Below are 18,155 nucleotides of genomic sequence, written 5' to 3' on the forward strand. Positions count from 1 at the left end.
GATCCCATTTCAGGACCCAAATAAGTGTGCAAAATTTGGGCACGATCGGTTATGTCTACGTTTTGCGCATCGCGTTTGAAGTTTGTATTTTTTGCATTTCTCTCATAACAAGCTCGAATTTTTCTAAAACCGTGTAACCGATAAAGTGAAAACATAGCCCAAGGTGTCCTGAAAAACTTTGTCGAAGACCGCGAAGTGATCTGATGCTTAGTTTTTCATCCTAGGCTATCATTTTACAGTATCGGTTAAAAAGTTTTGGACAAACTTTCTCAACTTATGGCTAAAATGCAAAAAAGTATGTTTTCCCATACAAAATCCCATACAAATTTCAATTGCAATGCGCAAAGTGTAGACGTAACCGATCGTGCTCAAATTTCGAACAGATACTCAGGACCCGAAACGGAACCAAAAAAGCTTTGATCTGAGAAAACGGTTCCGATGACCCACACTAAAGGTATACATTGTATGTAGAGAGAAAGAATAATGCAATCAACGAGTGTTATTTTAGTTTCAAGGTGAACAGTTTTCTGTTCATTCAGGGGCATCCATGAAGGAAATGTGATATGTGGTACAATATAACCAAATCAGTTCGCAAAATGCAATAACATGTTTTAATGGTCTTATAGATATTTACATAATATATAATAATAAAAAGAAACTACAAAAAATGTACGCACATACTGAATTTACCAGTACGCAACTATGTATAATCCTCAGAAAATATATCTACTCAAAATGTATGTATAAGTATTGAATACGCTTATCACTTGTATGTTACAGAACTGCTTTCTTCTACCCTAAGCGGCATCTTTGTTCACCATTAGATGAAAAAGTCGTTATTTGTGTATGTATGTATAAAGCAACATTGCTATTTGGGCATTTTTTTTTTTGCTCGCCAGTGTGCAGCTACTTAAACAACTTTGCCAAGCAACAATGCGCATTATGCTTAAACTAATCGTTTTGTTGAACAATGTTTACTCATATCTCACCCCAATTGGAATTGTCTTTTGTGTTGAAAGAAGCGTTTGAAGTTTTTGTTTTTTTTTTTTGCAATACATTGTGTTTTCTTTTTAGGCACCGTATTATTTAATGCGATGGTGGTTCTGTAGCATGAAAGCGCCATTAGAACACGCACACACTCTTATAGGCTCTTAGTCGATCGATTCTTTTGTATAGTCTTCTATTTCCAGTTTTAGACCTTTCTACCAATACTGCGTTTCTATATTAGTTGCATATTTTAGTATGCATTAGTTTTGTGCTGCGTTCGAGTTACACAATTCGAACCAAAACTATGTTTTGGTATTGTTATTCATTCTGCGTTCGTTAAGTATATAACAAGGGGTAATGCCATCCTTGAAAATCCTAATTAGTCACTATTATTCCATTGTTGGTGAGAAAAGCTCGTACAACCTCCATGCTTTTTGAAAAAGTGAATGTTTACGGATGCTCCCAAGTGGGAGTCTTAAGACAAGACATAATAGTTGATAGCAGTTGACATGACATGAGAGCCGCTTCAGAACCGGCAAATCGCTGTAGTTACTCGCATGCCTGCAAGAGAGCCTCCAAAGCTATACTGCCGTGAATCGCATATCAGTCCCATCTTTGCTGGATTTCCTATGCAAATGAGACAGATATGCGATTCACGGCAGTATAGTGGTATTAATAATACCGAATAACTCTGAGACTTGCTCTGAGGTATATGCCAGGAAGCATTATAAGTTGCTTTCAAGCTGCCTAAGAGGCTAACAATGAGCCTACTATAATTTCAGTGCGCAATACCTAGCACGGTCAATGTGAGTCTCTTAAGCAGTCAGAAGTTCAATACGGAGCTGTATCTGAACTTTGTGGAAATTGAACGTGTATTTTGTCACGGAAAGCGAAACTTTTGGTTACTTGAGGAAGTGATAATGGTCAAACTACTTCCCGACCACCCTACCGCTTGCCGCAAACCCATCGTCTCTCCTGCAGGTCCTGGTTTAGGGCGGTCGAGTAGTAGTCTTGCCGTTGAAGGTGGCCTCAGTCCACCATGTTCTCAGGTGTTTGTTTAACAGATTTCCCATCCGATGTTTAGTAAAAAGAATAAGAAAAGTGAAGCATCCCAGATAAATCGGGAAGAAGAACTAAGGGATAATTTCATAATGCAGTTCGAGTACCGTTAGAAACAATTAATGCCAATCGATTTGAATTGGAATGACCCAACCACATTGAAAAAAAAAGTATTTAAAATAAAAAAAAATGAGAAATAAGTCGAAATAGAGCAAAATAGCGAATAAGATTCATCGACATGTCTTGAAGATAATTTTCTAATTAACCCAACCGACTTCTTTAGCACATAGAAAAAAATAACGAAAATGCAAATTTTGACCGCCTATTCTCCGATTTTCGAACCCCCGTTTTAAAATGTTACCTTTTATTCTATCGATATAACTATAAGTAGTTCGACCTCACGCACTATACGATATGTACACGACAAGATACCTTGAACTATTAAAACTTACGCCGGCCCCAGCAGCTCCGAAAGCATTTCCCGACTGGAAAAGGCATTCGCGGTAATGCCGGTCCGCGACCGACTTCGATTCAGTTGTGCTCTCCGTTCGGCACCGGCCGGTCGCGGTCCTCGCCGCCTCCGTTGGTCACGATTGCCGAAGGCGGAACCCGTCTGTAACGCTTCCAGCAAACTATCCATAACGCCTTCCTGCGTCTGGACGGCATCGATGTCCACCAGGGCCAACTTCCGCTGTTGGCGTTCCTGCAGTTCCCGCTGGGAGCGTTCCTTGGCTTCTTGGGTGCGCCGTCGCTTCTCTTCCTCTTCCCGAATTTTGATGTTCTCCGTGTGGGCCTGCACGAAGGCATCCTTGAACGTGCGAATGTCGGTGAAGAATTCCTCCATGGTGTACTTGGCCGGATCGAAACAGTAATACTCCGAGAGGCTCTGGAATAGGGTCTCCATTTGGGAAAGCATCTTTCCCAGCAGTTCTACCTGTTTCCGACACTCGATAGCAAACGAGCCCATTACTTCCATGAACCGATCGTCGTCGCTCTGAGGGATTTTGTTATTGTTCAGATCGGATTCAAGATTCTTTAAGGAACTGTTCATCTGACGCATCGTCTTTTGGATATTGTCCAAACTGACCCTACTGGCTTTGTCCACATGGGAAAGATCCTCGTTGAAGGTAAGCGCATCCGGAAACTTCTTCTCCACAACATCCGCAATGTAATGAAGCAACGTTTGCTTATTCTCGTAATCTTTCGTGCTACTCAATTTGGGTAGGAAACTGATCTCGAACCCAAAGGCAGCCTCCTTCTTCGAACCGGAGTTCATATAGTTCCCAAGAAGCAAAATCAACTCCAGCACCTTCGCAAACTTCTTGCTGTTTTTAACTTCCTCACAGGCAGCCGTTCCAGCCACGATATCCGGCTTACAGTCCTGCATCAGATCCGGCATGCTCAGTTTGAAGTTAAGGCTCTGTAATCGCGCCCCTAGTCGCTTGATATCCCCAATAGTGGCGGCAAATGCTTCCGGTGCAGCCAGTTCTTCCCCTCTGGCCCTGATCTCCTGTAGCCGCTTCAGTTGATCCGGCGGTGGCAGATATTGTATCAGTTGTTGCAGAACATTAGGCCCCAGAATCGTCGTGTCACAGCGAAGAAGGTACGTTCGTATTTGTTCATGGGACAGATGCTTTAGGGAGCCGCCCAACAGGATCAACAAATTCTGCGCCGCCTTTCCGTCAAGCACTCGGAGATCGACGTTCTTCTTGGACGAGGGCGGTCGATCGACGGAATCCTTATCGGCCTGTTTCATCGGTTTGGAGGAGAACTTCATGGCCAGCCCGGAAAGAATCTCATCGTCCGCTAGTTTATCCTCCTGCACTTTCACCCAGAAGGAGTTTTCCGATAGTTTCTGCGGGATGATGGCTTTCCAGTTCGCTCGCTTCATTGGACCGTCCGTGTCCCATTTCCGCTTCGGTTTCAGGCCATGTGGTAACGGTGCGACCATGGGGACCATTGGTCGCATACCTGCGGGAAAAGAAATATGAGTATTATTTTTCTGAGCTTTCTGATACAGTTTTGTTTGACCAAAGCATGTTAAAACATAGATAAAAACATTCTAGACTACGGTAAGGGTAGCTCAGGAAAAGAACAAAAGAACAGCATCGATCAATCTTGGCAAATTTATGTAAAATTGAAAAGCCTAAGTAACTAATGTGAATTCAACACTAGCATTGATAGGTATTCGTCGGCAGAACCATAAGTAGGAAATCGCTATTATTGAGTGGCCTCAATAGCGTATCTGCTGTGAGATTCCTCAAAAGCGGTGACAAGACTCCCCCTTGGGGGCATCCACAAACACTCAATTTCCTAATCCCTGCTAGACGCAATGTCGAAAAGAGATATCGGTTTTTTGAGCATTTGATGAATTCAATTGGAAATCATTGGAGATATACCATGACTCCGTGCGGCTTCCAATATGGCATCGAAAGGCACATTATCAAAGGCACCCTCGATATCTAAGAAAAAACCCAAACAAGATTGCTTTTGAGCGAATGCTTTCTGGATATCGTAAACAACTTTGTGTGAAAGAGGCACAGTGGAGTTACCAGATTGGTAGGCATGTTGGTTCACATGGAGAGGCACGTTTGCCAGATGAACATCACGGATGTGATGATCAACAATGATAAGACAACTTCAGGACAACTTATGTACAGTCTCCCCTTCTCGAAGTCATCCCTAACGGGCGTACCGCGAAGGTAAGGAAGAGAGAGAATGAGTTTTTAGTGGATCGATCCTAACATAACCCGAGGAACCACCTCTTGGGTATCTGATCAGCAGATTTTCTCTTTCTATAAAAAAAAAGGGGTAAATGAATGAGTGAGCCAAATATTAATTATAACAGGCTTTAAATATGTTTCTTCATAAATAACATTTATATCTATTCAGCCGAGTAACATACCTGGTGGCATTGGTGGTCCCATACCGGGCATCGGTGGTGGTGGCGGGCCCATGCCCGGCATCGGAGGAGGAGGTCTTGGAGCGCCACCCATTCCGGGCATAGGCGGTGGCATCGGAACACCAGGCATCATTGGTGGTGGGGGCGGTGGTGGCATGCCTCCTCCGCTCCCAGGAGGCGGCGGTGGCGGCGGGGGTCCCATTCCGGGCATTTGAGGTGGAGGAGGAATATTAATCTGAGGTAGTTTGCTCTTCCCTTTGGGAGACACGACGCCGGTGGCTTCAATTTCCTTCAGGCGATCTTCCAAGGCAGCCGCCCGGGCTTCCGCTTCCTGCTTCGCCGTCTGCAACTCTTCCATTCGTTTTTCAAAGTCTTCACTCTTCTTGGTTTCCAACTGTCGGCTCTTCTCTGCCATGTCTTCCAGTAACGTGGACGTGTCTATGTGGAAGTCTCTACTTTCGAAATTAGGATCTACACCACTTTTATGGAGAACAATTTGCGACACACATTCTTCTATCAACTTGAAAAAGGCCGGCCTATAAACGTAATCGTCCCTTATAAACAGTAAATGCTGAAGAATTGACAAAAAGTAGGGTTCACAACTCGTATCCACCACCAGATTCTTTAACAACTCGTAGCACTCATTCATATCGTCCAGATCCAACCGAACGTTGTCGAATCTATTGCTGAACTCCTCAAAGTCATCCTCCCGGAAGGCGTTGAATATCTTAAAATGCTTCTCCAGATTCTCATTGTTGCTCTTCTCGACCATTTCCGTCAGCTGATCCAGCCGATCGTGCAGACCAGCTCGCATCATTTCGCACCTCAGGTGCAACCGGAAGTTGATGTCCGATGGTGTATTTATTATACAATTGATAAAGATCATCGTATTGATCGTCAGCTCATAATTCCGATCGTGTTCCAAAAACAACCCTTCCACGATCGGCCGAAACCGATCCGTCCCCTGCCGCGCCATCATGGTGCTATTCGTGATCGCCTTCAACACCTTTTCGTACCCGTTCCGTTCTTTGACCAAACAGATGGCCGCTAGCAGTTTGACCGCCTCGCACATGGTGTGAGGTTTACTGGCATCAACACATTGTGCTAGCAACATCACTGCCGCATGTTGATCCGGAGTAAGAATAACATTCAAACCCCACGAGTTATTCATGATCGCTTTCAAACACCGTAAACACTCATACTCGACCTTATCGAATCGCCGCGGCATGGACTTGCAATGCCGCAACAAGTTCACGATCACATCGATCCCCGTTTCACCGAACTCTTTGATCCAGCTGATGGGATTGCTGGTAAGTGCCACCCGAAGATTTTCCACACATTGGAGAATTTTGGGAATCCGACTGTTAAAATCGCCATCCTGAAGATACTGGATGTAGTCGATGGGCTTCTCGAAACGCGAGTTGGCACGATGCTCGGTGTTGTTTTTGCCTGAAAGGTAGAAAGAGGAAATGTTTCAGTCACAATGGTATAAGAACAGGCCCGGATTAAGGATTGTGGGGGCCCGGGGCCCGAGCGGATGTGGAGGCCCCTCGGATAGATGACCAAAAATGTTTTTCCTTATTTTCGATCAGTACTTGAACAATATGAAAAATAAAGCTAATGTTAGCAACCAATAAGGGTTTTTGTGGGGGCCCCTAAAATGTGGGGGCCCGGGACCCCCCGCCCCCCCCCCCCCCTTAGATCCGGCCCTGAAGAATATTCAATTTGGGTCTGTCCATAAACGTTGTAATTTTTATGGATATTACAATCCGAATTCACCTCCCCCCCTCTTGTAAGGTCTTTTGTTCATGCATTTTTTTTTTTTATTTATGTCAATCGTGGTCTTTGCCCAAAAAGTGGAAAGCAATCGCGGGAAGAACTCCACTGAAAATAATAGCAAAAGTTCCTTTAGAAGGGGAAACCTCTGAGAGAATGTCCAGGATAAGTCCTGAAAGTCTCAGAAAGACATCTTTCGAGCAACACCGGAAGGAATCTTTTAAAATATGAATCGGGGCCCCGAAAGAAATTCTCAATGAGGAATTCCTAAAAGTATAGCTGGCATCTTGGATAAATGCAAGAAGGGTTTTGGCAAAAACTGGAATTAATGGAGTAATACCACCAACGAACCGACGTGACAGCTAGAACAAATAAATTCAAATTTGTTGTCCACGACGCCATGATGAAAAATAGCCGAACACTATCGCCACCTCTATAACGGCTCGAGATGATGACTCGACACCAAACTCCCGTGTTCATATAGGAAACGGTTCGCGTCTGTGCTGATTTGACAGAAGCGATCGCTCGCTTCGCTGGTCGACCGTTAAATTAGGGGGGGACAGTTTTGGATCGCCACTGTCACGTCGGTTCGTCGGTGGTAATACTAAGAAAAAAAAACAGTGAACAAATACGGAAGACATATTGTGAGAAATCCTGCAAGGCATTCCAAGAGGCACATTCTTCTATTGACTGTCAACCGATAAACTTGCAACTGCCTTAAGGTAAAGATATGACGAAACCACACCTCGAATTTTCAAAAGCACAGATCTGAAGAACCGAATGTCAGATTGTGCTGAAAAGTTTATCGATCTCTCATCTCTCATCATCATTATTTCTTCATCCCTCCTATCTCATCCCTCATCTATCATCTCTCACGTTTCACCTCTAATCTTTCATCTCTCATCTTTCTTCTTACATCTCATATCTCATCCCTCATCTCTCATCTTTCATCCCTCATCTCTCATCATCATCTCTCATCTTTCATCTCTCATCCCTCATTACTAATATGTACTTCATCTCTAATCTCTTATCCCTCATTACTCATACTTCATCGCTCATCTTTTATCTCTCACCTATCATCCTTCATTATTCATATCGCATTCGTAATCTCTCATCTTTAATCTCTCATCTCTTCTTCCACCTCACATCTCTTATTTCTCAACTGTCATCTCTCATTTCTTATCTCCCATTTCCCAATTCTCATCTCTCATTTCACATATTTCATCTCTCAGTCATTACTCATATCATCCTTCATTTCTCATTTCTCATCTCTCACATATAATATTTTATCTCTCATACCTCATCTCTTATCATAATCATCATCTCTCATCTTCCATCTCTCATCTCTCATCACTGATCTCTTGTCTCTCATCCCTCATCTCTCATCTCACATCTCTTATCCTTCATCTCTTATCTCTTATGTCTCATTAATCATCTCTCATCATCATCTTATCTTCTATATCTTTATCTCACATCTTTTATCTTTCACAATGACCGAATTGGCCGAATCGCTTCACCAACGAGAACGGATGCACACCACGCAACCTTTACTCACGTAAAATGCTTTACAAGACTGAAGATTCATTTCATCTTGATCGTTTGTTTCGTTTGCTTGGTTTATCCGATAGCGCATCACCGCTGCTAATTCCGTACGCCCCGTTGCTCATTTTCTCGGTATCCCTTTCAATCCCTACACGTGGCCTTGCAGTTTACGATTATGACTTCGTTCAGCAAATGTAGCTGAAAGTGTTCCGTTGTGGGTTTCTGAGGAAAATTCAGATTTTCTGCACATCCCTGTACGAATTTTTACTGAAATTTCTTCCGAGAGTCCTTTGGAATTCCATTCTGAATTCCTCTGGATTGCGTTGCGAGATTCCAACGATATTGCTTCTGAGATTCCACCAGAATTTCTCCTTGGGAATCCTCCACAAATTCGTGTCGTGATCTCTTTAGAAATTAATTCAGAATTGCTCCAGGAGGTCTTTCTGGGATACCTCAGAGATTCTTCCAGGAGTTTATTTAGGATTTGTTCAGAACTTCCTTCTGAGATTCTTCCAGAAGTTCTCTCTAGAATTAATCCTAGAACTCTATACAGATTCTTTCAGAGATCCCTTACTGGATTTCTCTAGAAATTCCTTTCGAAATTCTTCCAAGAGGTTCTTCTAAGATTTCTACAGTACCTTTTGGAATGTCCTCATATTTCTTTCTGGAATGAAACTATGGAAAGAATGCCGTGTAGAAACTCCCTACAATACTGCTGGATATATTCCTGAAGAATTTGTTGGAGGAATTTTATGAGAAGAGAGAATTCCAGATGGAAGTCTTGGAATACTTCCATAAGAAATTTAAATAAAAATTCTGAAGTATTTCCATGAGTAAAATCTAAGAGTATTCCAGAATAATCTGCAAGAATTCTAGCAGGTACTCCTGCAGAAATCCCGGAAGGAGTTCCTGGAGGAATTACGGGAGTATTGTATGAAGAAATCCTGAAACTAGTTGCTGATTACCAGTAGACGTTCCTAGAGAAGTTCTTGGAGGAATCCCGGAAGGATACCCTGCACAGATCGAAAAAAGAGTGTAAATTTCTGTGGCATATAATGCACATAAGCGTTGGATATCACAGAAGTTTACATGACATATCATGTAAAGCTAATAAAATATCATGTAAACTTCCATTATATGTCATGTAATTCAGCATGACTCTGAGTGTTTACATGACATATAACCAAGCATATAACACAAATTCACATGATATATCATGTAAACCATCATAAGACTAAGTTTACACGACTAAAATGACTACATGACGTGTATATCTAATTATTTTTATCTGTGTAGATGAAACCCAGAATGAATTATTTGACAAATCTTAGAAGGAACTCCTGGAAGAACCTTAAATTATTTTCCAGGATTCTGGAGAAAGTTTTGAAATATTCCCGGAGGATACCCAAATGGAGTTAATGGAAAGGTCTCTGATGCCACCCCTAGTGTAATCTTGGATGAAACCCCTGGAGAAATCCCAGAAGGAACTATGAAAGGAACCCGTGAAGTTGCTCCTGGAGGAGTCGTAGAAGGAGTTCCTGGAGGATTCCCAGGAGAAATTGCTGGAGGAAGTATTTCCTAGATAAATCCCATAAAGAATTCCTGGTGAAATTCCCGAAGGAATTCCTCGAGGATTTACATAGTAAACTTAAACAGAAAACCTGGAGGAATACCAAAAAGAGCTACCTTAAAAAGAACTCCAGAAGAAATCACTGGAAGAACTCCTGGACGAATCATAGAATGAATTCCTGTAGAAATCCTAGAAGAAACTCTTGGAATAATCGCGAAATGAATTCCTGCGAAAATATTCGAATGAATATCTGGAAGAACCCCGGATGGAACACTTTGGAAATCCCGGTTGAAATTATTGGAAGGTGTCCTGAAAAAAACGTATGGTAGAATCTTAAAAAAAACCTCTGAGGGAACCTTGCATTCCTGGAAGATGCCATTCTATTAACTGCTGAAAAAAAAAACATTGGTTCCTTATGCAGGGATGCTTCTGTAGAACTTCAAATGAAAATCTCAGCGAAATTTCTAGTGAAAATCTTAGCGAAATTTTATGAGTAATGGTGGATATCTGGAAGAATTTGTAGGAAGACCCTCTGCGAAACCACAAAGAAAAATATTCGCACAGAATGTCAAAAGATTCATCACAAAGAATCCTTCGTGGATCTCCACTTAATTTCTAACAAATTACCCGTGAAGCTTTGTCCAAGTATTTCTTCTAGAACTCCACGAGGTTACCGCCAGAGTCGCGATCATTCAACAAATTTGTTCCAAGGTTGCAGAAGGATCTGCAGGAAATCCAAACGGAACTTAAACGGAAGAGTTCGTAGATGAATCCTGGGAAGAGATCCTGAAGAAATCCTGGAAGATGTTTCTGAAAGAGTTCCAGAAGACCTTCCCGAAAGAATCTCGGCAAGAGTTCCTAATAGTATCCCGGAAGAAGTTCCCGATAGAATTCCAATCCTTAAGAAATTCCAGAATCAACTCTTTACAAAAGCACAGAAGAAATTCCCAGAGTTTTTGTAACAATCCCAGAATTATTTTCTGGAAAAATCCCAGAAACTCTGGGAGGAATCTCACATGAAATACCTGAATAGAAATCCCAGACGAAAGGTTGGAAGGAGTTTCTGTAGGAATCTTGGAAGAAGTTTCTGGAGCAATCTCCGAGAGAACTCCTAGAGGTATCCTGGGTGAAATTGTTGGATTTTCCAGGCATATTTTCCAGGGATACCTCTTGGAAGTAAAAAAAACTTCAGAACACATTCCAAAAGAAACTATTAGGATAATCTAGGATGGAATTCCTGGAGGATTCCCGGATCTCCTTGAGAAACCCCAAAAGAAATATTTTGAAGTCCCGGAAGGAATCCTTATAGGAGTTCTTTGAGGAACTTTTTAAGAATCTCAGTAACGATCCCAGATGGAATTTCTGAAGAAACCCCAAAAACAATCTCAGATGGATCTCCCTGAGGAATCACAGAAGGAAATCCTAGAATAAATTTCTAGAGAAACCACGAAAGAAATTCCCGAAGTAATATCAGGGAAAATTGCTGGGGTAATCCTAGAAGGAATTCATGGAGGAATCCCGGAATTAATTTCTAGATAAATTTTTGAAAGAATTTTGAAGGAACTATGGAATTTCTGACGTAATCTCAAAAGTTATTTCTCAAGAAATCCAAGAAAAAATTTCTGGAAGCAGCAAGAGCTCTTGAAGGAATACCAAACGGAACGCTTTTAAAAACCTCAGGAGAAAATCCCAACAGAACCGCAGCAGGAACTTCTAATGGAATCCTAAATAAACCCCCCGAAGAATCTCATTAAGAACTCCCTGGGAATTTCCGGAGGAGCCCTTGGAACATATTTGTACAATGGAACATATTCTCGGATGGAATTCCGTATGAATTTTATTCATACTGTTCATACAACTCAAGCTACTCCGTGATTGACCAGTATCTATAAATGGTACCTTCTAAGATCCCCATGGCTTAAACCACATATTTAAGAAATGCAACTTCATAAAGCTATGTTCATTTAGAATCCGGAATGACAAAATCACGTATATCTTAGGGATGGAATAACAAACATAAAAGGTGAAGCCCTCAAAACATTATTTATTGTACTTTCATGGAAAAATATCATTGAAAATATTTATTTTTATTTTTCACACATTTTCTCACTTTTTCAGTGTTGACCTCTCTAAAAATCTGCACAACGGTGGTAAATTTTAGCAACAACCCCTTCCGCACGTTTGTTCAACAATCAGGTCATCTATCCAGTGTCCTGAGTGCCTTGACTAGTCTGACTAGGATTCCGAAGAAAAATTGCCAACCTTTTTTTTATTGCGAAATGAGGGGCAATTCAGTGAATTGAGAAAACGCGAAATTTGAGTGTTTTTTCGTTGATAAACACTACCCATCTGTGACGATACCACTGAACGTCTTCGGCTGTCATGGCAGCTCATCAAAATAGGTAAAACCTCTACATATCCCTTGTGTGCGTTTTTGAAAAGCAGCACGCGATTCTTGAGGCTGTCATCCTTATATGAATTGGTTCTCATCATCTTGTTGCGAAAAAACCATGCCCAGAGTTCGAACTTCTTGCCAAATCTTCAAATTTAAAACAGATTTATCAATGAACCCAAGCTTTTTTCTTCCGAGGACACTTTCTTATGCCATGGTTAACAACATCTGTGCACATAACACATAATGGTTTTGACGATATTAACATTTTTCGCGACTGTCGTACCTGACCACGCTAAATTTTCAACGTGTTTGTGCAAGATTTTTTTCCTCCTCTTGTCTTCAATCTGAAATAACTTTTAACTCGTTGCAAGAAAATCGATGAAATTTTCACCATTTAAAGAGGATTAGTGTATGATCAGAGTGCTGCAAAAGAATGATGATTATGTTCATTGAGAGCGCCACTAGAAAATGTGGCATGATTCCGGATTCTAAGTGAACATATCTTTAGTTTAGGACAATCACGACAATCCGATTCACAAAACATCCAAAACACCGAGTATAAAGAAAGAATTTCACTTAGTGCTTTGCATCTGTTTTTCATTTCACAAACTGAAAATCTATGTTATAGCTAAGAACTCATACCTTTAAGTCTCTCAAATTCTACAAATCTGCATTCAAAATCGTTGCAAACACATTGTTGTTGTGACTGTTATCGCAATATACTGTATGCGTGGAATGAGAACACACAGTGTCAATCGATAGCACAAACATAACTGCAGTATCTATAACTACTCTGCAAAGATGACGACCGTTTCAGATCCAGCTGGATTTGAAGGGAGTAGATGACAATAAGCAGATAGATAGGCACCTAACAAGGTGGAACGTCCTCAACTGTAACTATCGTGGCTCAAAGCCCGCTTCTCAGTTAGTTAGTGTTGATCATTTTGCATGTGTATATCGTGTGGTAGGCACGAAGATACTCTATGCCCAAGGAAGTCAAGGAAATTTCCTTTACGAGAAGTTCCTGGACGGCCCAGGAATCGAATCCGTCACCCCCAGCATAGTCATGCTGGATGCCCATGCCATAACTGTCAGTATATGGACCCGTTTTGAAAATGTTCTGAATTTTTATTATTTGGAAAGTCCTGTTAAAAGTCTTAACAATATTTGGCAAATCAATTAGTGAACAGGAATCTGCGACAGACTTCTGGTATTGGTACCATAATACAATTTGTCAAGAAAATAATTTCAATGATAAGTGTGGATTTCATTTCTGAATAACTATACTTAGGTAAGAATACCACAAGTGTGTGCAAGATGTGAGTCGTAAGCTTAAAAGGTGCTAATCAAAGAACATCCAATTGAAGTGGAAACAAATAATCTCCACCACGTGAATACTTCCTCTACACGAGTAAGAACACCTATATCTATATAGTTTAACATTATAGGAAAGAAATTCCACACTCTCCACGTCCGCGAATAGAAATCACACTACCCAGTCAACCAACTGACCATGGATCAGTAGCTCAGCTCAGAACGTGTGCCTGTCCGCCTAGCCCTTGGACATATGAGATAATCATACTTCTAGCGAGAGCAAGATGTAGGTATAAAATGATATTGCCACTATAGCGAACGTGGAATAAGCCGATACAGGCACGACCTAATGACTACGTCATTACCTACTTCTTCGAGATTCGATAAGCAACACCACCAACAGAAACTCGTCATCGCGTTCCTCTGCCATGACGATTGGCGTATAGGCTTCCCGGGTTGTATTGGATGATCAAATCGAAACAATAACAATAATTGACACTAAAATAACTCATTATTAATGAAGGATTGGGAATCGAAAAGCAAGTTAAAAAATCGTGACTTTTCAATAAAATTCGTTATATAGGGCTTGTGACAAAAAATATTAAGAACTAAGCGAGCATTTGGTATAAAGCAGCTAATGGGTGCCAAGTTTACTACATATTCTAAACCCTGGTTGAAAACCTCGACCTTTTCTTCAGGAATTTGATTACAGATCAAGCTTTCAACTGGTTGGATAACTGTAAGATGAAAATAATTTAAATACCTACATTTTATTTTATTTTATTTTATTTTAAATATATTTTATAGCCTCTGCAAGTCGTTACCAACAAATATTTAAAAAAAATGTATAAAAATTATTAGGTAGCCTTGCTTTTGCTAATTATTGTCTTTTCTAGACACAACTTGGTCCCCTTTTGTGGTTGTGTTCTACTACCCGGGCAGATGAAAATAACAAAAGAAGATAAAATTTTGCAATTGATTTGATCTTATAATAACAAATTAGTTATTATTGAGTTTTTTTTTCGATACGAAGTCAGCACTATTTTTGCTTTTAGCTCTTATTCCCTACAAACCAATGACAATGACCTCTTTAAGAGCAATATTCAATCTTTTGACAAAATAAAAAAAAACTAAGAGCTAATCAAGTTATGATTGCAAAGTATGCCTAATATTGATGTTATTTTACTTGAGATGTTAAAAAGAGTTTATTTAGTCATGATTGCATATTTTGCTATTATTCAGTTATTATTGTTATTCAATGATAACTCAGAAGTAACAAATTTTCCAATGATAACTTTTTTTTTGTTCTTAGCGAGTTATTTAGTGTTATTCATAAATAACAAATAACATAAGAATGATAAAATGAGATATGATGGCAAAACTTGTTATTATTTTGTCCTTGATTTATTCTTTGCCTTTACCCGTTAAGTCTGCTATACTTATGAGCCCGAAGTGTTGTTAGGATTAGGTTGCTATAGAAAAAAAGCTTTCAGTTTCAGTTAGTCGAAACTATTCGGGCACCATGCAGGTGAAATGTGCGAGAATGCGGGGTTTCCAAGGCAAAGAACGCGGCGACGACAGGAGAATCGCGCAGAGGCCCTGAACCCAACAACTGATACGACTAATGTGATCACCACACGTATAGAACTAAGCAGGAAAGCGAACCAAATCAAGCGGACGCGAAGTAGAAGTGGAATGCATCCACAAATCGGTGCCGTCGTCGTTGCGATGTTCTTGTGCCTTGATGTGTTGTGTATGGTGGCTGTCGATAAATACAGACGGCCCGGAATCTCGCCAACCTAACGGATTGTTGGGGCGGTGGAACGGTTTCGGCGCTGATAAGAAATAAAGGCTGTCGACATTTAACACAATACCGAATGATGAAAGCGAGTGGACGAGCTCTACTGGATTGAGTTTGTGTGACAAATGAATAAGCGCTTATAAAGGTCATCCCCTTGGCAGAGTCGAAAATGCTGAAAACAATGTATATTTTATAAAGAGAAATAATTATAAGCTGCAATGTTTTATGCAAAATTTCTTGGGGACAGTGCCCAGAGGTTCACCGTAGAACAAAATGCAAACCAAAACCTTAAATTCTCAGAAACATATGAAAATCACGAACTCTATCGTTGCAAAGTAAATCAAACACTAAAAATAATAATTAAAAATCACAAAACCGCATCGCTGGCGATCGCATCACACTGCAGGGGGTGGTCAAAATGTTTGGAATAGGTAACTTTTTTTCTCTCTATTCAAAAGAACTGTCACCCTCATTCTTGTTTACGGACGTATCGACTTTCGAGCGTTTTTGGTTCGATCGAATCAGTAGGCCATTTGATTTTGCTGGCGTAAACGGGAATGAGAACGATTTTCGTTCGAAAGTGGATTCGATCGAAAACAAGAATGAGGGTGTGTATCTCACAAAATATGTCAGGGATAACCCTTATGTGGCCGGCAGGGTACCCGGGTACCCAACACCCATTTAAAATACACGGTGTAGAAAAAAGCAAAAAGTTTGCCGGCCACATAACGGTTAAATACATGTGAAGCATTAATATATTGTTGATAAACGTTCAAAATTTCGTTAAATTCGGTCCACTGGTTTCCGAGACATGGCAGTTCAAAAATAAGTTGTATAAAAAATGGTGTTTTACCAGAACGGTTATAGTTATAGCTTCGCGAAAGATTACCCAATCGAACTCAAATTTGTACCAATGATGCACACACAATAAGTTGACAAACAGTCAAAATTTGATAATTGTTTATGCATTCTATGAAAAGTTAAAATTGCCTATCCCAATGTAATACCATGTTTACACAAAAATGGGAAAGTTAACAAAAAACATTGAATAACCTTAGTCCTGTTCAATGAAGTAGGTTGAACATGGTCGATGTTGCTGCATCCTGTTCTTACCCATTTGTTAACAAATTGGTCAAAAAACTATAACTATAGTAGGTTGCGATCGCCAGCGATGCGGTTATGATTTTAAATAACTTTTGATTAGTGTTTGATTTACTTTACTTACTTCATTGAACAGGACTATTTTTTAAGGACATACTCATTAGAAGCCCAGTGGCCGGATTTTGCTCGTACTCACGATTTAAAGTGCAAAAAACTCATTCTAAACTAATCAGCACACCGGATTTTCTTATTAGGGGTATTCACTAAACAGATTAAATAACTGTGTAAGCCATGACTATTTCATTATTGAAATGTTTCATGGAATTGCGAATGAAATAATCAAAGATTGTCTTAGTGATTTCGACGTTTTATTAGTTTTATCAGTTTATTATTATTAAATTATGACATGATTACAAGTGAGCAAGAAGTTCACTTCGTGTAAAACATATCGGTAATCGTGTCAGGGTTCGATTCTGGAGTCTTGCTGAATAACTGCGTATTTACCGGAAGGATATTATGACCCAAATCAGTGACCTGCTATGACAGGGATATCTTCATCTTGACGCAACGTACCTACTGGGACAAAGCCGGCTTTTCGACAGTATTAATTAAGTACTTCACAGTTATTAACTGAGAGCTTCCTCTGGAAGCGATATGGGCAATGCGAAACTGGACCCTACTCAGTAGTCAAACGCGATAACAATGAAAATAACCACCTAATGGATTAACGTCTTACTTCCTCCTTCCATACCGATATGTAGTATGCATCCGTGTATAAGGCAAGGATCGCAATAAATAACATTCAATCGTATAGTCGTAAAACACATGTCACGAGACAGTTCTATTGGTGAGTTTGAAGGATTTACCAGCCATATTCCGAGCTACTAACTGAGATAGCACCTTCTTACTTAGTATAGTACGACGCAAATATAAATCGTTGAAAAATTGAGATTTATTTTCAGCCTCATTCGCATATTACCCCGGTGTGACGATGATGATGATGATGATCTTGGGATTGGTCCAGCCAACAGCCGCGAAGCAAGCAGTGGAGGGGCGATGAGGTCATCGATATTTTGCTTTCTTTCGTCGTCGCTGAACCTATCAGACGACGATGAGACATCACTGGGGGCCTCACAACCAAACACCAAACAACCAGTCACCTGTGGCGTTATGTTTAAGAATTATAAGAATGTTTATCTGTGAGAAACCTTCCATGAATCAGGCATTAGCAACTTGCATTGGATTAAGCGTGCATGAGGATAATATTTGATTGTTTAAAATCTAATCTTGCCAGATTCTTCTTTTTTCTCTTGACTTCACACGTAAATTGAGGCAAAGCTTGCTCCTCAGCTTCTTCTTCTTCTTCTTTATGCGATAACGTCCCCACTGGAACAAAGCTTGCTTCTCAGCTTATGGAGCAGCAGGTTTTCTAATCGAACCATATCCATCCACACACTAATGTGGACTTATCACCTTTTAGCACCGGGAGGTGTTGTAGTTTGGATGCTGTATGTTGGCAATATTTTTTTTTATTTTTTCAAGGAAAAGGTCGGCAAGTCTTGTCTGAAGATATTTGACCTTGTAATATCTTCATGAGCACCAATATCATTTTTTTGTTCTTCGGTAATTCAATCAGTAATAACTGAATATGCTATTCGTTGGTTTTTTCCACCTGGTATGGAGGTGGGGGTGTTCAGCAGTGGGCTCT

At 40.4% G+C, this 18,155-nt stretch overlaps 1 protein-coding gene across 1 annotated transcript in view; it reads right to left on the reverse strand.

Moving 5' to 3' along the window:
* Positions 1-588: 588 nt before the first annotated feature.
* The window catches only part of LOC109420935 (protein diaphanous), a 29,626-nt gene continuing 12,059 nt past the window's right edge, over positions 589-18,155 (reverse strand). The window contains exons 2-3 of the mRNA XM_019695412.3: positions 4,952-6,397; positions 589-4,017 (exon numbers count right to left, since the gene is read on the reverse strand). Of these exons, the coding sequence (XP_019550957.3) occupies positions 2,495-4,017; positions 4,952-6,397 (2,969 nt within the window). The 3' untranslated portion in view covers positions 589-2,494. The remainder of the gene's footprint in view (positions 4,018-4,951; positions 6,398-18,155) is intronic.

The sequence above is a fragment of the Aedes albopictus genome, chromosome 2, assembly GCF_035046485.1.
Source record: "Aedes albopictus strain Foshan chromosome 2, AalbF5, whole genome shotgun sequence".
Taxonomy (NCBI): domain Eukaryota; kingdom Metazoa; phylum Arthropoda; class Insecta; order Diptera; family Culicidae; genus Aedes; species Aedes albopictus.